General features: G+C 49.3%; 2 protein-coding genes across 2 annotated transcripts; both read left to right on the top strand.

Moving 5' to 3' along the window:
- The first annotated feature begins 365 nt into the window (after positions 1-365).
- Positions 366-16,657, top strand: Slc44a4 (solute carrier family 44, member 4). The gene is made up of 21 exons (XM_013034953.1): positions 366-437; positions 2,414-2,462; positions 3,423-3,496; positions 3,620-3,698; positions 5,260-5,359; positions 5,435-5,560; positions 5,780-5,840; positions 7,701-7,791; positions 7,871-7,954; positions 8,194-8,429; positions 8,523-8,622; positions 9,777-9,869; positions 10,329-10,431; positions 13,537-13,790; positions 13,878-13,972; positions 14,078-14,181; positions 14,488-14,561; positions 14,764-14,834; positions 14,949-15,043; positions 15,123-15,207; positions 16,484-16,657. Exons 1-21 carry the CDS (start codon positions 404-406, stop codon positions 16,603-16,605), a joined length of 2,130 nt encoding a protein of 709 aa, XP_012890407.1. The 5' UTR covers positions 366-403; the 3' UTR covers positions 16,606-16,657.
- Positions 16,658-17,218: 561 nt separating this feature from the next.
- Neu1 (sialidase 1 (lysosomal sialidase)) lies at positions 17,219-22,528 on the top strand. Its single transcript, XM_013034947.1, has 5 exons — positions 17,219-17,460; positions 17,770-17,979; positions 21,061-21,243; positions 21,411-21,633; positions 21,733-22,528. Exons 1-5 carry the CDS (start codon positions 17,311-17,313, stop codon positions 21,957-21,959), a joined length of 993 nt encoding a protein of 330 aa, XP_012890401.1. The 5' UTR covers positions 17,219-17,310; the 3' UTR covers positions 21,960-22,528.
- The last annotated feature ends 1,310 nt before the right edge of the window (positions 22,529-23,838 follow it).

Genomic DNA, 23,838 nt, shown 5'->3' on the forward strand with positions numbered 1-23,838 from the left:
GGGGAGGGGAGGAGGAAGCACACAGCCTGAGGGATTGTGGGTTCTAGGGGCACAGTGGAGGGGGAAACTGCCTGGTGGGGGACACAGGCAGCAAGTTCTAGTCAAGGGCTTAAAGACAAATCTGAACTTTTTTTTTTTTGGCTGGAGGGCATTGCCATTGAGAGATACTTTGCAGAATTCCCGAAGACTCTTAAGTCCTTACAGCTGTGACACTTTCCCAGCCAGCAGCTCCAGTCCCTTCTCAGCGAGCTGCCTGGTCTTAGAGTTGTGGAGATCAGAAGGAGGAACTGGAGTGTGTCTGGGACCACAGGCAGGGGTGGGGCTATGACGTGTTGGGAAGGCGGGGCAGGTAGCAGGTGAGACGCCAGGTCTCCCAGGCTCCAATCACTCCGGCGACTGAGCCATGGGTGGAAAGCAGGATGAGAACGAGGCTTACGGTGAGGCTGGAGGCTGGGGCCAAGGGCTGGTGTTCTGAAGGGCGGGAGGCTGGCTGGTGGTGACTGCAGACAATGGTGGCTGAGGTTAGATCCAGGTCGAGGAACTAAGGAGAGTTCTGGGTCCTTGAGGTGAGGGACCAGGAAACAAGCCAATAAAACGAGATGAAATTGGTGTCCTGGGGCGATGGGGCTCAGGACCTGGGAGCCACAACTGGGAGCCATTTGCAGAGTGAGGCTGGGGTCTGGGTATGCAGGGGGAGATGGCTTTGTAGGCGGTAGAGGGATTTCGGACCTGGGCTTTGGGCCCCTGAGGACAGGGTCTTGGCAAACAAGGATGGAAGGTGGCAGGGTTGGGGTCCTGAGCAGAAGAGGGGATGGGACTTAAAGTTTAAAGGCTAGGAGTGTCTGCCAGGGGTCCTGTGCAAGGGAGGAATTCCAGCCTGGACTCTGGGTCTTTGAGGAGGAAGGTGCCAGGGGCCTGCCATTCAGGTCTTGGTGAGGGACTGGAATCCTGAGCTGCCTATTGGGAGGAGACTGAGCCCTGCTCCTGGGTCTGTTTGGGGTCTTTGAGGAACAGGGGCAGGGCCTTGTAGGATTCCTGTGAAGAGGGGGAGCGAGACATCCAGAATGCATGAAGAAAAAGGTCTGGGAGTCTGTCCCAGGGGTCCTAAGAAATTAGAGCTACAGCTCGGCCTCCAGGATCCCCAAATTGTGAGAGCCGCAGCTTGCCGGCCAGATCCCTTGGGTGGAGAGGGACCATAATCCTGAGGGAGGAGCGGCCTCCTCCAGGTGGGGCTGACTTTCCCTGGCAAACAGGGGAAGGGGCCAGGGCTCTCCAGAAAACTTCCTGGAGCAGCTTTGGGTCAATCATTGACCTCAGTTCGGTGAGCCAGGATGGAACAGAGTCCAGGGCTCTTTGGGAAAGTGGATCCTACCCCTTCTCAGTCTCTGGCCCAGCTCTCTATCTTTCTTCCTGGGTGCCCACAAGGGACCCTGGCTGCCTGGCTCCACCTCCTCCCTGTATGTACTCAAGGAAGACCAGGAACAGAAACGTGGCCACAACTTCAACGGCCAGCCAGCTCAGGTGTCAGCCTGACTGGCTGCCCAGAATTTCGTGGTGGCCAGAGGACTAAGATCCCTTCAGAATGAGAGTCAACGAAGGCCCTTTCCCCCCTCCCTCCCCAGGCCCCTGCAGGTGTGGACCTCTTTGGTTTTAGTTTCTTTGCCTGGGGCCTGGGGCAAGAAGTGGGTACAGCTGTGTGGAGGGCCTGGGAGCTGAGGGACTCAGATCTGGATGGTTCTGAGCAGGTTCCAGAATGAGGATATACATACAGAGATTAGGGATAAGAATGGGTGCTGGAAAGCCATGGATCCCAGCTGGCCAGAGCCCTCTGGAAAAACAGACTAGTATGGGGATAAGACCAAGGCCATTTTCCAGTCAGATGGCCTTGAAGTGTGAACTGAAAACCCATAAAGACCTTATTGCCCTGCTGTCTGATGGGGTAGAGTTCCTGGCAGACAGCTGTTGAGCAGCTGACCAGGTCTGGGTCCTACTACTGGCTCTGTTTCCTCCTTCTGCTGGCTCCTGTGCTGGGTCCTCCTAGGGTTGAAGTGAGGAAGGGACCACCAGACATAGTGAAGTACTTAGAGGGTTGAGATCAGAGGATCATAACTCAAAAGCCAGCCTGTACAAAAAAGAAAAGAAAAGGAAAGAAAGAGAGAGAAAGAGAAAGAAAGAAAGAAAAAGAAAACAAAGGTGTGACTCTTATCTTTAATTAACTTGTAAAAATGACATTGGTGGAGGTGTGGCTCAAGTGGTACAGAGATAGCCTTGAGGGGAAAAGCCAAGAAAGAATGAGGCCCTGACTTCAAGCCCCAAGACCATTAAAAACATATATATATATATATATATATATATATATATATATATATATATATAGGAGAGAAACCCTCTGCCTCATTCTCATATTGTCCAGGTAAACCAGCCAAATATGATCCTTCCTTTCGAGGTCCCATCAAAAACCGGTGAGTTCCGGGCACTGCCCTGGGGGGAGGGGGGAATGATGGTTTTGCTTGATGTTTGCTGACCTGTTAGTAAGAAACCTGTTGTAAAGCAAGAAGAAACAGAAAAATTCTGTCCTGGCTGAGTGGTTCTCTGGGACATTTGTTGTTTGGAGAGTTGGCAGGGGCTTACAGATGCTGGGGGGCAGTGGGGGAGTTATTTCCTGATTTTGGCACTGGCTATACAGGGTGTATGTGTGGTGTGTATGTGTGTGTGTGTGTGTGCATGCATGCATGCATGTGTGTGCGTGCATGTGTGTGTGCGTGTATAAAATTTTAGCTGGCTATACAGGGTGTGTGTGTGTGTGTGTGTGTGTGTGTGTGTGTGTGTGTGTGTGTGCGTGCGTATAAAATTTTAGCCAGCTAAGCCCTTTTGTGCTTTTCTTTGGTTTTGTTTTGGTGGTTTTAAGGATTGAACCCAGAGCCTCGTTGCAATCAGCACATGTTTTACCACTGAGCTCTACTTCTAGCTCAAGCTGGTCTTTTCCGTTCTAGTTCAGGAGAAAGATAACCACTCAGAAAAAGGACTTTTCCTTTTATTTATTTTTTCCTATGCCAGTCCTGGAGCTTGAAATCAGGTCTGCATGTTCTCCCTTGGCTTTTTTACTCAAGTCTGGCTCTCTACCACTTGAGTCACACCTCCACATGTGGCCTTTTGGTGGTTAATTGGAGAGTAGAGTCTCAACAACTTTCCTGTTCAGGCTGACTTTGAACTTGGATCCTTAGATCTTGGCCTTCTAAGTAGCTAAGGTTACAGGTGTAAACCACCAGCACCTGGCAGGAAAAAAAATTTCTCAAATAAATAAAACCTGCTGATACCCACCCTCTCGGGGATTCCCCAGTTCTCCAGACCAACCCATGCACTTCCTCTTCAGAGGTTCCCAACCCACCTCTGCCCTGCTCAGACCTCCATTTCTCCCTCAGGAGCTGCACAGATGTCATCTGCTGCGTCCTCTTCTTTCTCTTCATTTTGGGTTACATTGTGGTAGGGATTGTGGGTAAGTTCCCAGTTGCCCAGAGTTGGGGCTGTGGGTAGGGGCAGTAAATCAGGTAGGGACTACCTTAGAGCTTCTCCCCAAGTCTCTGCCTTCCCATGATGCATCTGTGTGGTCTGTCTCCAGCCTGGGTGTATGGAGACCCTCGGCAAGTCCTCTACCCCAGGAACTCCACCGGAGCCTACTGCGGGATGGGAGAGAACAAGTGAGTACAAAAGTGGGAAGAAGCTGAGCCCCGGTGGCTCACGCCTGTAATCCTAGTTACTCAGAAGGCTGAGATCTGAGGATCGCGGTTCAAAGCCAGCCTGGGCAGGAAAGCCCGTGACACTCTTTATTTCCAATAAACCACTAGAAAACCAGAGATGTTACTGTGGCTCAAGTGGTAGAACCCTAGCCTTGAGCTGAAGAGCACAAGGACAGTGCCCAGGCCCAGAGTTCAAGCCCCACGACCAACAACAACAAAAAAGTGGGAAGAAAGGGGCAGGAGAGAGGCAAGATGTGGAATAGGCGGAGGAAGACCCCTCAGCTAGGCACTGAACTGTGCTTGTTCCTTCTGCATTCTTTCCCCATTGTTTCCACTCCACCCTCAGCATCCCCCCCCATTCCAATCACTGGAGGCCATATTGAGAGCCATCTCTGGCTGGACGGGTAGCTTGAGTCCCCGCCCTCAGGACCGGGAGTTAAGTGTAGAGTCATGATTAAGTGTATGAGCTTAGAGTTCACAGGTTACTGTTTGGATCCTTGACTGGTGGATCCTTGACTGGTCTTAAGTTTTGGGTGTATGGCCTCCGGTCATTTACTTGACCTCTCTGAGCTTTGATTCCCTTACCTGGAGCACAAGGTAATTCTAGAAACTCTTATTACCCTACATGCAGGAAATGGCTAACAAATAACCCTTGCCAGGTGCTGGTGATTCATACTTGTAATCTTAGCTACTCAGGAGGCTGAGATCTAAGGAAAGCTGTTTGACTTTCCAGCCTGAACAGGAAAGTCTGTGAGACTTTTATCTCCATGTAACCAGCAAAGTGTCGAAAACAGAGCTGTGGCTCAAGTGGTAGAGTGCTAGCCTTGAGTGAAAAAGCTAAGTTCAAGTCCTAAGACCATCACCAAAAAAGAAAAAAAACCCTAATAATCATATAACATTTACTATGTTCTAGACAGGCAGTATACCCCCCCCACACACACACACACCTCCCTCCCTCCCTCCCTCCCTCCCTCCCTCCCTCCCTTCCTTCTAAGGGGCTGGGAAGGTGGCTCAGTGGTAGAGCGCATGCCTTGCATGCCAGAGGCCCTGGGTTCGATTCCTCAGTACCACATAAGCAAAAAGAAAGCCGGAAGTGGTGCTGTGGCTCAAGTGGTAGAGCGCTAGCCTTGAGCTGAAGAGCTGAGGGACAGCGCCCAGGCCCAGAGTTCAAGCCCCATGACCGGACCCAAAAAAACAAACAAACAAAATACCTTTTAAGCCTCTTGAGGTAAAGGTTATTGTTTCATCTATGGTACAACTGAGGCAGAGCCCTTAAGACTTGTTCAAAGCTGTTAAGCTGGAAGATTTTGCACCACATTCGCTGCCACTCAGCTGTTGTAGTATAAACGACTGGGATGTTATCAGGTGTCTTCGTTGCTTCCCTACTTGAGCTGGGACCAGGAGCTGGATGAGACTGGGCCACACAGGACCCACTGTAATCTAGGGGAGAGACCCTAGTAGTCTCTCTTCTCCCCTAACACCTAACCACACCCTGAAGTGCACACTTCCTCCCTTCCTGCAGAGATAAACCCTATGTCCTGTACTTCAACATCTTCAGCTGCATCCTGAGTGCCAACATCATTACGGTCGCCCAGAACAGCCTACAGTGCCCCACGCCCCAGGTCAGAGCCTGGGACTTGCCCCCCATTCCATGCATCTCCAAGTAACCAGCTACTTAGCATGTTCTCTGCCCCCAGGTATGTGTGTCCTCCTGTCCAGAGACACCGTGGGCTGTGGAGAGTAACCAGTTGTCACTGACAGTCGGGGAGGTCTTCTCCAAAGGAAATAAAAACTTTTGCCTGCCAGGAGTACCCCAGAATATGGTAAGCACTGACTCCAACATCGTCACTGCCGCCCAGAAGGGCCCACAATGGGCAGGGGTGGGCGGGGAAGTGGATTGGTGATCACTGATTGGCTCTCCTAAGAAGGGTAAGCAGACATCCCCACCCTTGGTGGTGGTGGTGGCGGTGATGAAGAAGAGTTTGATTCTTCATTCTGTTTTACATCAGTGTGTCTGTCTATCGTCTCTTTTCTATCCCTAGATAGTGCTGGAAAGCCTACAACAGGAGCTCTGTCCCAGTTTCCTCCTCCCTTCCACTCCAGGTGAGGATACATTCATCATAAGAGTCAATATTTTTATTCCTCAAACGAGGAAAGCAGGACCAGCGAGAGGAAAGCCACATAGCTTGTCAATGGCAAAACTGGGATGGGCACCAGGTCTTCATTTCTCTCTCTGCTATGTGACCATGCAATCAAGCCCTCAATGCTTACTGAGCACCTACTGTGCACCAGAGCAAGGACAGAGCAAGGACAGAGCAAGTTTGAGCTACATTCTGGGTGGAGGGAGCAAAGGTGGTTGTAAGGTTACAGGAGAGCTTGGAGTGATGGGAAAGGATGATCCTGTATGATGCTCTAACAGCAGCTGTAATTTTTGTTTTGGTCGGTCGTGGGGCCTGAACTCTTGGCCTGGGCGCTGTCCCTCAGCTCTTCAGCTCAAGGCTAGTGCCCTACCACTTGAGCTGTAGCCTCACTTCCAGCTTTTTCTGCTTATGTGGTGCTGAGGAATCGAACCCAGGGCCTCATGCATGCAAGGCAAGCGCTCTACCACTGAGCCACCTTCCCCAGGATGCCTACATAGTAATCCTCCTGTCTTAGCCTCTTAAATATTGGGATTATAGGCCTGTGCCACCACTGTTTATGAGGACTTTATTTTTGCCAGTACTGCAGTTTGAACTCAGAGCCTTAATAATCTTGCATAGCTTTTTTGTTTAAGGCTTAGTACTCTACCATTTGAACCATACCTCCACTTCCAGCTTTTTGCTGGTTAGAGTCTCAGGGAGTGTTCTATTCAGGCTGGCTTCAAACCCCAATCCTCAGATTTCAGACTCCTAAGTATCTTCGATGACAGGCAGGCATGAGCCACCAGCGCCCTTCTGTGAGTTGTTGTTTGTTTGTTTTAATTTCCTTATAATTTCTAGTAGAAAAACATTATTTAAATTGCAGCATGAGGGGCTGGGAATGTGGCTTAGTGGTAGAGTGCTTGCCTAGCATACATGAAACCCTGGGTTCAATTCCTCAGTACCACATACACAGAAAAAGCCAGAAATGGTGCTGTGGTTCAAATAGTAGAATGCTAGCCATGAGCAAAAGAAGCTCAGGGACAGTGCCCAGGCCCTGAGTTCAAGCCACAGGAGTGGGGAGAAAAAAAAGGTTACAGCATGAGGAAAGATACTTAACTTTCAATATAAGTACAATATAACGTATGAGAAATAGTTGTTCCAAAATCAGAGAGATCTGGATTCAAACTCTGACACTGTCTAGCTGACTGGTCTGGAGTCAATTATTCAACCTATCTGCACTGTGTTTCCTCATCTTTAGAATGTAAATAGCAAAATGGCCACTTAGCAACCTTGTCACTAGGATAATGCTGCTAGAAATAGCTCTGCATAGGTGCCTTTAGGTGTCTAACGAGTGTGAGGAGATGCAGGAGACAGGGCTGAAGGCTTCCTGGAGGAGGTGAGATGGAACAGAAGCTCAGAGAGAGGCTCAGCAAAAGCTGAGATGTAGAAGTGAGGGGAGGGGGAGCTGTACTCAGTGAAAGCACCCAGTAGCCTGGCCAAGGAGCATGGATGGTGGCTCTCCAGGACAGAGCCTCTAGAGATGTCTGACCAGCAGAATAATCTGGAGTGCACGGATAAGGCAGTTGGGCAGTGCCCTGGTCTTGAAAAGTTGGGATTGGAGATACTGTAGCAGTGCAGGCCAGAGAGGAGGCAGAGCAGGGGGGGGGGAGGTTAGGGAGGGAGGGGGAAGTGGCCCAGACTGCACAGGGCAAGAACTACTGCTTTGGCAGTAGAACCAAGAGCAGCACCTCCAGCCCCTGAGAAGCAAAGTCTATCAGTCCCTTGCCCTGTGGGCTAAGGACGTGGAGTCCTACCATGCAGCAGCCCCTGTTCTCCCTTGCAGCTCTGGGACGTTGTTTTCCGTTGCCCAATGTAAATTACACGCTGCCTGATTTCCCTGGGATCCATAACACCAGCGTTTCTCAAGGGATCAGGTAGGCACCTCTCCCCCCCACATCCATCCTACACTCCTTTCTAGCCACAGCACCACCTGACTCTATCCCTCCCCTCCAGTGGGCTTCTGGACAGCATCAATGCCCGAGACATCACGGTTAAGATCTTTGAGGATTTTGCCCGGTCCTGGTATTGGATCCTTGTGTGAGTCACCAAATTCCCCCATCCTCTCTTTCTTCCTTCTTTTCCTTCTTCCCTCCTTGATCCACTTTTCTCCTAGTCCCATGTCTGAAGCTGAGATTAATAAAGGAGGAAGAGGAGGAGGAGAAAATGAGAAAGAGCTAGGAGTGGATCCTAGGCTTAGGAAGCTTTATAAGAGAAATGGGGCCAGGAAATACTTTAGGAACCCAGAATGACCCTCATCTATATCACATTGTCTGCAGTGCCCTAGGCGTGGCTCTGGTCCTGAGCTTATTGTTTATCCTGCTTCTGCGTCTGATGGCCGGGCCCCTGGTGCTGGTGCTGATCCTCGGGGTGCTAGCTGTGTTGGCCTACGGTATCTACCACTGCTGGGACCAGTACCGGGTGCTGCGAGACAAGGGTGCCTCCATCTCCCAGCTGGGCTTCACCACCAACCTCAGCGCCTACAAGAGTGTGCAGGAGACCTGGCTAGCCGCCTGTGAGTGCTCGCTCCATCCATCCTCCAGCCACCAAGGACTTGTGCCCACCCTGCTTCTGACCCTGGCACTCTGTCCACTGTCCCCCTCTGCAGTGATCTTGCTGGCCGTGATTGAAGGCATCTTGCTTCTCCTGCTTATCTTCCTGAGGCAGCGGATTCGAATTGCCATCGCCCTTCTGCAGGAGGCCAGCAAGTAAGGGCCTGCTTAAGGGAAAAAAAGGGGCTGAGGGTTGGAGTGCAGGCTGGTGGGGGAGAGTACCTAGGAGGTGGTAGGGAGCCCCAGAAGAGGACACAATAGTGAAGTGATTAACCTTGCTCAACCTCTTAGAGCCTCAATTTTCCTTTCTCTATCTATAAGATGGGTATAATGTCAGTCCCTACATTATGGGTTATGGTGAAGGTTATGGGTGTCTACCAAGTGCCTAGAACATGGACCTGGTCCCTGTAGGAGCTATGGGGTCACTGGATGAAATGGTAGGACTCTAGGCAGGAAGGAGGAGCAACAGCTTACTCCTTACCAGTAGCTATTAAATCTTGTCAGAAGACCACATTTGGAAATTCTCTTCCCTGATGCTCCTGAGGCTACCCAGGTAGCTTCTATGTCCCTAGTCTGCTCTATACATTCGTGTGTGTGTGTGTGTGTGTCATATATATATATATATATATATATATATATATATATATACTGGCATTGGATCTTGATCTTTGGACCTAGGCACTGTCCTTTATCTTTTTCACTCAAGGCTAGTACTCTACCTTGACCAACAGCTATATTTCTGGCTCTTGGGTTGTTAGCTGGAGTTAAGAGTCTCACAGACGTTCCTGCCCAAGCTGGCTTCAAACCATGATCCTTAGCTCTCAGCCTCCCAAATAGCTAGGATTACAGAGGTGAGCCATATGCTCCCAGCATACTGCTCCACCCCACACACCCCTCTGTCAGTTCCAGGGCTTGAACTCAGGGCCTTGGGCACTGTCCCTGAGCTTCTTTTGCTCAGCTAGCCACAACGCCACTTCCAGCTTTTTCTGTTTATGTGGTACTGAGGAATCAAACCCAGGGCTTCATGCATGCTAGGCAAGCATTCTACCACTGAGCCACATTCCCAGCCCCAGCATACATCTCTTGAACCAGATTATTCAGCTCATTCAGTGAGCACCTCAGGTGTATGTGGCCCCACAATTGGTGCTGGAGATACAGATATGGAAGATGAAGTTGCTGCCTGGTTGCTCCCAGCCTAGGGAAACAGACAGGTCGTGGCCAAGGTAGACAAGGGGCTCTTGCCAAGTTTGACCCTGGGGGTCTCAGGGCTAGAACTGTGTTAATGGTGGATTATTTTTCTCTCCTCACAGAGCTGTGGGACAGATGATGTCAACTCTGTTCTACCCACTCGTCACCTTTGTCCTCCTGGTCATTTGCATTGCCTACTGGGCCATGACTGCTCTGTATCCTTTGTCTTCCTAGCTGGACCCTCTGTCTTCGTGCTCTCGGGGCAGGACAGGGGATGAAGAAGTGCATGCCTGTACCTTTCTTTGGGCAGACACAGCCTTGTGCTGGGTCAAAGTCAAGAAAGAGTAAGCTAAGGCTGGGCGGCTGGTGCCTCATACCTGTAATCTCAGCTATTCAGGAAGCTGAGATCTGAGGATCCCAGTTCGAAGCCAGCCCAGGAAAGAAAGTCTGTGAGATTCTCATCTCCAATTATCCACTAGACAACCAGAAATGATGCTATGGCTCAACGTGGTAGAGTACTAACCTCGAGCACAAAAGCTAAGGGACAGCACTCAGGCCTTGAGTTCAAGCACAGGCTGTATTCCAGCTCGCTTTGCCCTAGCTTCCAGGAATGGGTCCTAAGGGAAGACCTGTGGAGTCACTGTGGGGCTATACTTTCCTTGACTCCCCTTTGGGTACCTGGCCACATCCGGGCAACCCCAGTATGTCTATTGGGTGTCCAATGAGAGTGCCCCTGGATGTGAGAATGCACCAGTGAATGCATCCTGCGATCCTATGGTAAGAGAAAGTGGAAGGGTACTTATAGGACTTCAACAAGGCTGAGGGGACATTAGAGGCCAACTAGCCCAGGTCCCCCATACCACAGAGGTAATAGAGGCCTGAGAGGGCAAGGGGCTGGCTTAAGGTCATATAACTGGCCACCTCCCTCCTCCTGGCTGAGTCACCCATTTTGTGGGAAGGAAAATGAGGCAGCAGAAGGCATGGCCTGAAGGAAGAAGACAGGAAGGTTGAACAGCAGGACTTTCCTCTACTGCATGGGCCATTAACTACTTCACCCTCAGCCCTTGGCCTTGTGTTCTGGGAAATGGAGCTTAATCATACTCATGTTCCTCGATGTGGCTGAAAAGGTTAAATGACACTGGGTACATAAAGTCCTTTGTATAATGCCTGGACTCTGATAAGAGCCTGTAACTGCTTGGATTGTTTTGCTTTTTGTTGTGGTTTCTTTGTTTTTAAATCTACCTTCCTTGGAACCAGGAGGTGGGACTCCCAGGAGGACCTGAGGGTGGCGCTGTTTCCCCAAAGTCCCCCTTCGAGCCCCCAAGGTGTGGCACTAAACTGGTCAGAACAAATTGAGCTCAAAGCTTGCAGGGCCTGTCATTTCTCTTCATTTCTTTTTTGTTGAATGTGGGACCTGAACTCTGGGCCTGGGTGCTGTTCCTCAGCTCTTTAACTCAAGGCTAACACTCTACCACTTGAGCCATAACGCCACTTCCAGCTTTTTCTGCTTATGTGGTGCTGAGGAGTCGAATCCAGGGCGTCATGCATGCAAGGCAAGCACTCTACCACTGAGCCACCTTCCCAGCCCAGGGCCTACCATTTCTGAGCTGGAACTGTGAGCTATGCCTGCAGCAAGCGTTAGCCACATTCTATTTATTTATTTGTTTGTTTATTTATTTTTGGTTGTGGAGGGACTCAGGGCCCGGATACTGTCCCTGAGCCTCTTTGTGCTCAAGGTTAGCCCTCTACCAATTGAGCCATTTCTGGGGTTTTTCCTTGTTTTGTTTTTTGTTTTTGAGTGGTTAATTGGAGAAAAGAGTCTCAAGGGGACTTTTCTGCCTGGGCCAGCTTCAAACCATGATCTTCACATCTCAGCCTCCTGAGTAGCTAGGATTACAGGCATGAACCACCCATACCTGGCAACCACATTCTAGTTAACTAAAAAATTATAAATGAAGCTCTTTTAGATTAGCACAAGACCTTACTGTGTGCTAGCACTGTGTATGCCAAGCTCAGGATGACCTGGTTCTCCTTTGCTACTAACTCACCTTCCATCAGTGAGGACTGACACCTACCTGCAGTGATCTCCAGAGTGGAATGTGGTTTATTTTTCTTACACAATTTCAAACATGTAGAGCACTTACCAAGAAATCCCAATGTCTTTGGTTCAACCCCGGTACTAGAGGGGGGTATAAAAAGCTGGACACTTATGGCTCTTATCCTAGCTACTTAGGAGGCCCGGATTTGAGGATCATGGTTTGGAACCAGCCCAGGCAAAAGAAGTCTGTGTGATTCTATCCCCAGAATAACCAGCAAAAATCCATGCTGGAGACATGGTTCAAGTGATAGAGTATCAGCTGTGAGCAAAAGAGCCAGATGAGAGTATAAGAACCTAAGTTCAAGCTCCAGTATGGGTAAAAAGATGGAAAAGAAAAGAAAAAAAGAAAGGAAAAGAAAAAAAGAACAGAAAAAAAAGAAGAAAGAAAGGTACCAGTTCCTCACACTTGTAATCCTAGCTACTCAAGAGGCTGAGATCTGAGGATCATAGTTGGAAGGCTGAGCAGGAAAGTTCATGAAACTTTTTTTTTTTTTTTGGGTCCGGTCGTGGTGCCTGAACTCTGGGCCTGGGCGCTGTCCCTCAGCTCTTCAGCTCAAGGCTAGCACTCTTATCACTTGAGCCACAGCGCCACTTCTGGCTTTTTTTTTTTCGGCTTATGTGGTGCTGAGGAATCGAACCCAGGGCCTCATGCATGCAAGGCAAGCACAATACCGCTGAGCCACCTTCCCAGCCCAGTTCATGAAGCTTTTATGTCCAATAAACTACACAGGAAAAAGCCAGAAGTGGCACTGTAGCTCAAGTGATAGAGCACTAGCCTTGAGCAAAAAGAAATTAAGGGAGAGTGCCCAGACCAAGTTCAAGCCCTGGACCCTGGGAAAAGAAAAGAAAAGAAGAGGAGGAAGGAAGGGAAGGGAGGGAGGACTGGACCGATTTGGTGATTACATTTTTTTTTTTTTGGTCGGCCATGGGGCTTGAACTCTGGGCCTGGGCACTGTCCCTCAGCTCTTCAGCTCAAGGCGAGTGCTCTACCACTTGAGCTACAGTGCCACTTCCAGTTTTTCTGGTGGTTACTGGAGATAGGAGTCTCACAGTCTCTCCTGCCTGGGCTGGCTTTGAACCACGATCCTCAGATCTCAGCCTCCTGAGTAGCTAGGATTACAGGCGTGAGTCACCAGCGCCCGGCTTGGTGATTACATTTTAAAGGGCCCCATGCTTGCTTGGCTGGTATTCTAACACTTAAGACAAGCCTCTGGTCCTTTTTGTTATTTTGGAAATAAAGTCTTTTTCTGCCCACCCTGGCTTCAAATTTTGATCCTCCAGATCTCAGTGTCCTGGGTATCTAGGATTGCAGGTGTGAGTCATATTTGAGCTCAGTCTCATTCAGCTTTTTTTGGCTCATGGCTGGCACTCTACCATATAAGCAGTAACTCCAGTCCAGCATCACCGGCTTTGTGTAAGTCATGGGCTATCCGGTATAGTGGCAAACATCTATCACCCCTGAACTCAGAGGTAGGAGGAGCAAGTTCTCAGATAACCTGGGTAAAACTGAAGTTGGGCCCTGGAGAAGGTGGCTGAGAAAGTGAAAGGGACAGTGTCTCCCTACCCACACACAGGTGGCCAGGGAGTTTTGGGGGCCAGTCCTGGGCCAGGAAGCGAAGTCCCTTCATACAATAGCCAGTACATAGTCTATACCTGGAAACAAGTCTCTAGAAAGAACAGACTCCTCCACCTTGGGGACCACTGGGAATGGACGGAGATCAGGGAGCCATACTGTGCCCTCTGAAGCCATATTCATCTTACTCTGTCTTCCCTGCCACCTCCAGGCCCAGTCTACAAACTACACCTGTCCAGGGCTGATGTGCGTCTTTCAGGGCTACACATCCACAGGCCTAGTACAACGTTCTCTCTTCAACCTACAAATCTATGGGATCCTAGGGCTCTTCTGGACCATTAACTGGGTTCTGGCCTTAGGCCAATGTGTCCTGGCTGGGGCCTTTGCCTCCTTCTACTGGGCCTTCCACAAGCCTCAGGATATCCCTACCTTCCCCCTGAGCGCAGCCTTCATCCGCACACTCCGGTAAGTCAGGGGCAGAGTCCTGGGAGTTAGGAACAATAGGGACTCTAGGGTGCTAGGCTACCCCAAATGACCTAATTTCCCCTGCAGTTACCACACAGGATCGCTGGCATTTGGAGCCCTCATCCTGAGCCTTGTGCAAATAGCCCGGATCATCCTAGAGTACATTGACCACAAGCTGAGAGGTGAGCCCATCAAGAGTTGGAGAAGGCCAGACTGAGCAACTAGATTCTTGGGAGTGGAGGAGAGTCAGGGGCCAGTAATCAAGCATGGACTTTCCTTGCTCCTAGGAGCCCAGAACCCAATGGCCCGCTGCATCATGTGCTGCTTCAAGTGCTGTCTGTGGTGTCTGGAAAAGTTCATCAAGTTCCTGAACCGCAATGCATACATCATGGTGAGCACAGTGGTCAAACCCCATAACCTGGGCTGGGAAGGTGGCTCAGTGGTAGAGCGCTTGCCTTGCATGCCTGAGGCCCTGGGTTCGATTCCTCAGCACCACATAAGCAAAAAAGAAAAAAGCCGGAAGTGCGCTGTGGCTCAAGTGGTAGAGTGCTAACCTTGAGCTGAAGAGCGCAGGGACAGCGCCCAGGCCCAGAGATCAGGCCCCATGACCGGACCCAAAAAAAAAAAAAAAAAAAAACCCATAACCTGGTCCAAGTAAGCTCATCATAGGTAACTCTGACTTTCCCACTTCCCATAGATCGCCATCTATGGGAAGAATTTTTGTGTCTCAGCCAAAAATGCCTTCATGCTGCTCATGCGGAATGTTGTCAGGTGAGGCTTGTCCCCAACCCTTCTCACCCAAATCGGACTTCACAGCATTCTGTGCCCCGAATGCCTTGTGTTTGGTTTAATGCTCTGCATATTGCCATCTTAAAATGTGCATCATTTTCATTTCCTAGCTGTCCCTGCAAATAATATAGCCAATTCCACTCCCAGAAATCTCACCCACAATCTACCCTAAATTCTGACACAGGGTGGTTGTCCTGGATAAAGTCACAGACCTGCTGCTGCTCTTTGGGAAGCTGCTTGTGGTTGGAGGTGTCGGTAAGGACCAGGACTTTCATTGAAGGTGTTGATAAGGGTCAGGGTTTAGGGGTGCTAGGCAGCTGAACAGGTGACCTCAAAGGAGCATCCCTAACATCCAAAACTCTCCCACAGGGGTCTTGTCTTTCTTTTTTTTCTCTGGCCAAATCAAGGGATTGGGTAAAGACTTTGAGAACCCCCACCTCAACTATTATTGGCTACCCATTATGGTGAGTAACTGGTCTCTTTGATGTATCCCCTAACTCCCCTAAGGAACAGACCAATCCCAACCAGCCTTGTGTCTTGTAGACCTCCATTGTGGGAGCCTATGTCATCGCCAGTGGCTTCTTCAGTGTTTTCGGCATGTGTGTGGACACACTCTTCCTGTGTTTCTGTGAGTGACACACCCTCACCCCCAAGCCATTTCCTCTAAGCCTTTTAGGAGACTTGATGCTTGTAGAGAACCAAAGGAGCTAGGAGCAGCTTCTTCTGACATTCTAAAGCCAGGGGTTGCTGGGCACTGATGGCTCCCACCTGTAATCCTAACTATTCAGGAGGCTGAGACAGAGGATCATGGTTCAAAGCAAGCCTGAGCAGGAAAGTCTATGATGAGACTCATCTCCAGTTAACTACCAGAAAACGAACTGGTGCTATGGTTCAAAGTGGTAGAGTGCTAGCCTTAAGCAAAAAGAGCTCAATGACAGCACCCAGGTCCTGAGTTCAAGCTCCACAACCAACACAAAAAATAAATAAAAAGCTGTGAATATGGCTTAGTGGTAGAGTACTTGCCTAGCATGCATGAAGCCTTGGGTTCAATCTCTCAGTACCACATAAACAGAAAAAGCTGGGATTAGTGCTGTGGCTCAAAGTGGTAGAGTGCTAGCCTTGAGCAAAAGAAGCTCAGGCAGAGTGCCCAGGTCCTGAGTTCAAGCCCCACGACTGGCAAAAATAATAAATAAATATAAATAAATAAAGCCAGAGGTTTGGGAAAAAAAGAAGTGAATTCTCAGGCTGATGGTCTATGCTCTCTTTCTCTAGGAAATCTAGGGTATAAATTAACCAGAATAGACACTTCCCAGAAAGTGGCTGTAGTAAGAGGATTTTATTCATTCAGATTTTTTTTTTGGTTGCTTTTGTGGTTGTATTAGATTACTCCTCGTGGTCTACCACTTAGCTATGCTGCCAGCTGTGTGCTAAGCAGTTGATGCATGTGTGCGCAATTGGGGTTTGAACTCAGGACCTGAGACTTTCCCTTAGCTTTTTCAATCAAGACTGATGCTCTATCACTTGAGATACAGCTCTACTGCAGACTTATTTTGTGATTAATTTGAGATGAGAGTCTCACTGACTTCCTGCCTGAGCTGGCTTCAAATCTTGATCCTCAGCTACTGGAGCCTGGCTGATAGGCATTTTTATATTTGTTAATCATCATTACCACGCTGAAATATACCATTGACTCCACTTTACGTGAAGAAACAGATTCCATAACTTGGCCAATAGCTTTACAAACCTCTGTGGGGGTGGGAGGAAAAAAAATGAAAACAAAACTAGCTGGTGGTGGTGCAGCCTGGATTGGAAACTTGACAGATAATCTCCCAGTCCCCCATTTCCCTAGTGTTGGGGAGAGTGGATCCTAGGATCTGCTGTAACCGATTTATGTTGCCTTTCAGTGGAAGACCTAGAACGTCACGATGGCTCCCTGGACAGGCCCTACTACATGCCCAAGTCTCTCCTGAAGATTCTAGGCAAAAAGAACGAAGTGCCCCCAGGAAACAAAAAGAGGAAGAAATAAAAGAATCTCCCTTGACACGAGACTGAACTCCTCCTGTACAGACCCCCCCATCCCCAGTCACACTTTGCCTTAAAAAAAATGTTTGATTTTGTAGTAAATAGGTTTTATTAAAGATTAATATTTTGTTTTCTCAACAAATCAAATTTCTTTTGTTATCCTCCCCACCCCCAATGCCCCACCATGCTGCTTTTTAACCCAGCCAGTTGCTTTTGTTTGTTGGTGGTGGGGCCTGGGCGCTGTCCCGCCACAGTGCCACTTCCGGCTTTATTCTGCTTATATGGTGCTGAGGAATCGAACCCAGTGCCTCCGCATGCAGGATAAGCGCTCTACCACTGAGCCACCTTCCCAGCCCTCAGCCCGTTGCTTTAAAACAGGCCTCGCCTCCTGTGAGTAGGACTCTGAAACCATAGCCAATCAAAAGCTCCTATAGAATGAAACCGCCTTCTTTGCCCTAGCCAATAAACTTCCCGTCTGGGTCACGCGCTCCGGCAAAAAGAGCCAGTCAGCAGGGCCATCTCACAGGCGCTGCCAGAAGGGAGGCGGGAGGTCGGGATGTTTGAGGACCAATTAGAGTGGCACACTGGCGGCGGGAGGGAGGTACCGGTGGGGCAGGTTCAGGGTGGCCTCTGAGCATTTAAAGAGCCCGGGTCAGGTGACTGATTTCAGCCCCAGTCCGGGTCTCGGCCGGGGTCTTGGGGAGGGAGGATGCGGGAGCCCTCGGTCAGCGCGCTCCAGGGCGGATCCTGGAGATCTTGGACCCTGTGCCTCTGTAGAGTTGGGGTGTTTGTCGCGATCATCCCTCTGCTGTTGACTCTGGATGGATTGGAGGCGAGGACTAGGAACGACTTCAGTATGGTGAGTCACCGCCCGGTGGTCTCTGTCCGCTGTCCCCCCAGACCCCCTAACTCCGGCAGGACTCCCGGGTCCTCATCCCTGCCTTCCTTATTCCAAGTCCTTCCCTCTTTGTGGTCCCCTTCCTGAGTGTCCCTGCTCCCTGCCATCTTCAGTCCAAACCCTCCTTCGGACTCTTTTTTTTTTTTCTTCCCCTTTTCCTGGGATCCCTACCCCCACCCCTGGTCGGAGTCTCAACTGGAGTCGCTTGCCCTCCGTCCGAAAGCCTGAAGTCCAGCTTGTCCGCGTTGACAGCCCCCTCCTCTCGCATAGGTGCAGCCGCTGGTGACCCTGGAACAGTTGCTGTGGGTGAGCGGGAAGCAGATCGGCTCGGTGGACACCTTCCGAATCCCGCTCATTACAGCCACTCCTCGGGGCACTCTCCTTGCTTTCTCCGAGGCCAGAAAAATGTCTGCATCTGATGAGGGGGCCAAGTTCATCGCCCTGCGGAGGTCCACGGACCAAGGTATAAAGGTTCCCGGGGTGAATAAGGATAGAGAAACTTGGAGGGCTAAAGCCTGAGACCCTTAAGGCCAACCCCTTAGGAGGGAAAAATGTCTAGTGAAGCACCTGCTATATGTCAGATTAAAGATTCTGTAGATACAGCCATGAACAAAATAGACCAAAATTCTCTGTCTACCTTCAAGGGAATTATATTCTCCTGGCAAGAGCTAGTCCATAAGTATACTAATTAAATAAATTTGATTATTTGGGTTGAGGAGGTGATCGAATCAATGGAGAAAAAATTAAATAGAGCAAGGAGCAGAACAAGTGCTGCCATTTGGTTGAAGTTTTAAATAGGTGACATCTGGGCAAAGAGCGGAATTAGGTAATTCTGAACAGTGAAGATTATCCCAGGCAGAGGAAAGGTTTGCCCAAGTGCTAGTGGCCCATGCCTATAATCTTAGCTACTCAGGATGCTGAGATCTGAGGATAGAGGTTAAGAGTCAGCCCAGACAGACAAATCCAGGAGACTCGAATCTCCAGTTAACCAGCAAAAAGCCAGAACTAGAGGGATGTCTCAAGTGATAGAGCCCCAGCCATGAGCAGGAAAATCCAAGTGAGAGTGCAAGGCCCTGAGTTTGAGCCCCAGTACTGATATTCAAAAGAGAGAGAGAGAGAGAAAGAGAGAGAGAGAGAGAGAGAGGAAGGGAGAGAGGGAGGGAGGGAGGGAGAGACTGGGAAGGTGGCTCAGTGGTAGAGCACTTGCCTTGCATGCATGAGGCCTTGGATTCGATTCCCCAGCACCACATAAGCAAAAAGAAAAAAGCCAGAAGTGGCGCTGTGGCTCAAGTGGTAGAGTGCTAGCCTTGAGCTGAAGAGCTGAGGGACGGTGCCCAGGCCCAGAGTTCAGGCCCCACGACCAGACCCAAAAAAAAAAGCTTCTTGTGGAAGGTAGACATAGATGGATTTGTTTGAAGTCATCACAGACAAAGTAGGTATGGTGGCCACATCTGAAATCATAGCTACTCAGGAGGTGGCAATAGAAGAATGGAGGTCTGAGGCTGGCCCAGACAAAATTGCCATCCACTATCTGAAAAATACTACAATAAAAAGAGCTGGAGTCAGGCTGGAAGTCGGCTCAGTGGTAGAGTGCTTGCCTTGCATGCATGAGACCCTGGGTTCGATTCGTCAGCACCACATAAGCAGAAAAACAAAAAGCTGGAAGTGGTGCTATGGCTCAAGTTGTAGCGCAGTAGCCTTGAGCTAAAGAGCTGAGGGACAGCGCCCAGGCCCGGAGTTCAGGCCCCACAACCGGGCCCCCCACCCCCCAAAAAAAGAGCTGGGGTCATGATTCTAGTACCTGCCTAGCAAGCATGTGACCCTGAGTTCAAACTCCACTACCAACACACACAAAGACAATTTGGCTGGTTACCGGTGACCCATGCCTGTAATTTTAGCTACTTAAGAGGCTGAAATCTGAAGATCCCAGTTGTAAGCCAGCCTGAGCAGACAAATTCAAGAGATTCCTTTTAAAAATTTTATTTTTATTGTAAAGGTGATGTACAGCAAGGTTGCAGTTGCATAAGTCAGGTAATAAGAACATTTTCTTTTTTTTTTTTTTTTGATTTATCAACAATAGGAATTTATTTCTCAAAATTCTGGAGGTTGAGAAATTCAAGATCAAGGTACTGAGAAATTCATTGATAAGGGTCCCCATTTGGATTCTACATTGGCTAGCCTTTGAAAGGGAACCTAGAGGGGGGTCCCTGGGACCCAGCCTGCGTCGCACTCTTCAAGGCACAAGCCAAAAAGTTGTAGAAAAAAGGGTAGAAAGTTGGACATGAATGGCAGAGAGAAAGCAAAGAGAGCCTGAAATTAAACGAACTTTTGACCATTTACCATTGCAATAGCAAAAACTGTGTACTTCTGAGAATGGCATAAAATTAGGCTGTCTGGCTTTCCAGGGAACGCAGGAGGCATTTCAAAGGGGTTTCATGGCTTAGGCGTGATTCGTAGCACCCCATTAAATGAGTAGAGTCAGTCTGGTGAGTGAAGGAGAGCTGACCAGGCAGAAGCGGCGTCCCGACTTCCCCCAGAGCCCTCTAGAGAGAAATGGCCAAGCCCCCAAAGCCAAGCGTCCTTGGCTTCAGAGGTGACCGGCCTTTCAGCTAAAGGCCGTAGGAGCTCTCTGGCGTGGTGCCACGTCTGGACAGAGACTGAGTAACAGAGAGCCATAGAGTAGTTTCACTCACCAGAGTAGAGAAGTGGTGTGGACGTGGATGTGAAGGCAGCAATGGTATCGATGCGCTGATTCCGCCGCAGACAGACTGGTTCGCAAAAGGCCGTCAGAACTGTGGGTATTCCTCAGAGCAAAAAGGGAAGAACAAAAAAAGAAAAAAGAGGAAAAAAAGCAGAGAAATCCCAGCTATCCTGACTTTAAGCCTTTATCCGAGTCACGGCACCATTTATGTTAGGTTTTTAAAAAGAGGTAACCGAGTAAGAACAGCACCAGCACGCACGTGGTATTCAGGTAAGGGGTAGGTTTATTCAGTAGACCTGCTGGGACCAGGCAAGGTTGGCACTCCATGTGGCTGGGAAAGAGAGAGAGCAAGAAAAGAACAGAGAGAGAGAGAGCTAGAATAGAACAGAGAGACCAAGAAAAGAACAGCAAGAGCAAGAGAACATTTTCTTTTTTTAACGGTGTCACCTCTTCCCTCATTTTCTCCCAGTTTTCCCCCTCCTGGTCCCCCTTCACAAGTTGCATAGTTCATTTTCACCATAGTGTCTAGTGAGTATCACCCAAGAGGTTCTTATGTCCAATTCACTAGCAAAAACGTCGAATTAGAAATGTGGCTCAAGTGGTAGAGTACCAGCCTTAAGCAGGAAAAGCGAAGTATGTGAGGCCTTGAGTTCAAGCTCCAGTACCAGCACCAAAAAAAAAAACAACTTAATTTGGGCAGCAGTCTATGAGGTTTATGCAGTCTACATTTGTGGGATTTTTCTGGGACCCTTAAGAAAGAAACCACATGTATCCTCACTCTTAGGAGGTGGTTGGTGCCCTGTTCTCTCCCTGGGCCCTAGCCTGTCTCCCTCTGTGACACCCGCCTCTCCTTCTCACAGAAACAGCGGGAGCCATGGAAGGGCCGGCTCATCGTGTGTGGCCATGGCACGCTGGAGCGAGATGGGGTCTTCTGTCTCCTCAGCGATGACCACGGTGCCACCTGGCGCTACGGGACTGGGATCAGTGGCATCCCGTATGGGCAGCCCAAGCGAGAAAATGATTTCAACCCTGATGAATGCCAGGTGAGGAGTCCACAGCAAGCTGCCCACCATTTCACCTGCCCTACCCTCTAGCACGCCATTCCTCCCACAAGCCCAGGTCTGGGTCCCTTCAGAGACAAGGCATTTTCCCTGCTCTCTTCCACCCTCCACTCACCAGATCCTCTCATAGGACTGTTCTTTTCCCTTAGCCCTATGAGCTTCCAGATGGTTCCGTCATCATCAATGCCCGGAATCAGAATAACTACCACTGCCACTGCCGGATTGTCCTCCGCAGCTATGATGCCTGTGATACGCTGAGGCTTCGGGATGTGACCTTTGACCGTGAGCTTGTGGATCCTGTGGTAGCAGCAGGAGCTGTAGCCACCAACTCCGGCATTGTCTTCTTCTCCAATCCAGCCCATCCAGAGTCCAGTGAGTACCTGAGGGTGGGGTGAACCAGGCTGCCTCTGTCTAATCAAGCTCCTTGGGAAGACCAAATGTCCTGCCTCTCCTGACTCCTGCTCTCCCTAGGAGTGAACTTGACCCTGCGCTGGAGCCTCAGCAATGGTACCTCATGGCAGAAAGAGACAGTACAGCTGTGGCCCGGACCCAGTGGCTACTCATCCCTGGCAGCCCTAGAGAATAGCAGGAAGGGAGAAGAGGACTCACCCCAGCTGTACGTCCTGTATGAGAAAGGCCTGAACCACTACACAGAGAGCATCTCCATGGTCAAAATCAGTGTCTATGGGACTCTCTGAGCTGCGTCCTGCCCCTGGGACAGAAGGTTCCAGAGTCTGCCTTCAGGACCACAGCTGTGTAGAAGGTCGGCTGGGAATGCCTGAAGGACAGCTCCACCTTTTTTTGCACTCTACCAATTGCCAATTCAACTTCACTTTGACAGGGAAATCACCCCCATTAGAATGAAAAGCTCAGCTTTCCCCACACACAGGAAGTCCTGCCCTCCCCTGGGAGCGCTTCCTTTCCACTACACTGGGTAAGGCTGCTTCCCTTTCTGCCCTCCCAAGAAAATGGCTGCTCCTTTCTCAGGCAGGGCTAGCTGGGCCTAGAGAAGTGAATAAATGTAAACTCAGGAAAAGGGGGAAGGCCAAGCTGCTGAGAAGGGTTGGAGGAAGATACCAGCTTTGTAAAGAGTTAGTAAAGAGCTCCATATTTAGTTTCAGGGTAAGAAACTAAGTACATACCTCCTGCTCCCTTCCCCTCACTATTTATGAATCAAAGTATTAAGAACTTAAAATTGTTAATGAAGGAGGATGAGCATTTGTAGAGTCTCTGTGGTTCTGTCAATGCATATCATGTTTCCTGTTTTCATCATGTTTACTTGTGTTTTGGAAAGGTAGGTGGTCTACTTATGGGAAAATTTAAATCTAGCATATCACCCTGCTTTCTCTCTGACTTTTTCTCTTTTCTTTCTTCCTTTCCTTCCTTTTCTTTTTTTGTCGGTCATGGGGCTTGAACTCTGGGTCTGGGCGCTGTCCCTCAGCTCTTCAGCTCAAGGTGGGTGCTTTACCACTTGAGCCACAGTGCCACTTCTGGTTTTCTGGTGGTTTATTGGAGATAAGAGTCTCACAGATATTAAAAAAAAAAAAAGAGTCTCACGGACTTTTCCTGCCTGGGCTGGCTTTGAACTGCAGTCCTCAGATCTCAGCCTCCAGAATAGCTAGGATTACAGACATGAGCCACCAGCATCCAGCTCTTTCTATCTTTTCTTTTCTTTTTTGGTGATGGGGCCTGAACTCTGGGCCTGGGCACTGTCCTTTAGCCCTTTAGCTCAAGGCTAGTGCTCTACCACTTGAGCCATAGCACCACTTCTGGCTTTTTCTGCTTATATGGTGCTGAGGAATCAAACCCAGGGCCTCATACATGCAAAGCAGGCACTCTACCACTGAGCCACCTTCCCAGCCCTTTTCTTTTCTTTTTCTTCTTTTTAAGCTCTGGGGCTTGAACTTTGAGCTTAAGCACTGTCCCTCAGCTTTTGTGCTCAAGACTAGTTAAGTACCAGCTTGAGGCACAGCTCCACTTTCAGCTTTTGGTAGTTAATTGGAGATGAACTTTCTTGTTTCAACTGGCTTTGAATTGGGATCCTCAGAATTCAGCCTCCCCAGTAGCTAGGATTATAGCTGTGAGCCACTGGTGCCTGGCTTTCTGACTTCCTTCTTATAAGCAGGAAACCAGATTAATTTTCATAGCTGCAAGAAGGGAGCTCTGTAAGACACTTTGAAACCTAATTTTTTTTCTCTTGTTCTATTTGGTTGTTTTCCTGTGATACTGTCTTGCTGTGTAGCTCAGATTAGTGTAGATTCACTATGTAGCTCAGACTGGCCTTAAATTTCGTGTCTTTCTGCCTCAGGCTTCTGAGTGCTAGGATTACAGATGGCACCACCATGCTTGGTTAAACTAAATTTGATTGTTGTTTTATGGTGCTAGGGATCAAACCTAAAGCCTTGCTCATTTTAGGCAAGCTGTAGTACTGAGCTACATCTACAGTTCTGTTCTTTTGTTATATTCCTATCCTCCATAAAATAAGCAGTTATAAATAAAATCAGATGGGAAAATTATCCCAAGCTAGCCTGACCCAAAGTAAGTACTTCCTATGATAAGTGATATGAGAAGTCACAA

This window comes from Dipodomys ordii, unplaced genomic scaffold (assembly GCF_000151885.1).
Source record: "Dipodomys ordii isolate 6190 unplaced genomic scaffold, Dord_2.0 Scaffold202, whole genome shotgun sequence".
Lineage (NCBI taxonomy): Eukaryota > Metazoa > Chordata > Mammalia > Rodentia > Heteromyidae > Dipodomys > Dipodomys ordii.

Bases quoted from the DNA above. Each gene is read 5' to 3' on its own strand.
- Slc44a4 (XM_013034953.1), top strand. From the start codon at position 404: ATGGGTGGAAAGCAGGATGAGAACGAGGCTTACG. The intron at 5,360-5,434 runs GTCAGAGCCTGG...CTCTGCCCCCAG, and splicing joins TACAGTGCCCCACGCCCCAG to GTATGTGTGTCCTCCTGTCC. The intron at 14,562-14,763 runs GTGAGGCTTGTC...ATTCTGACACAG, and splicing joins CTCATGCGGAATGTTGTCAG to GGTGGTTGTCCTGGATAAAG.
- Neu1 (XM_013034947.1), top strand. From the start codon at position 17,311: ATGCGGGAGCCCTCGGTCAGCGCGCTCCAGGGCGGATCCTGGAGATCT. The intron at 17,980-21,060 runs GTGAATAAGGAT...TCCTTCTCACAG, and splicing joins AAGGTATAAAGGTTCCCGGG to AAACAGCGGGAGCCATGGAA. The intron at 21,244-21,410 runs GTGAGGAGTCCA...CTTTTCCCTTAG, and splicing joins TCAACCCTGATGAATGCCAG to CCCTATGAGCTTCCAGATGG.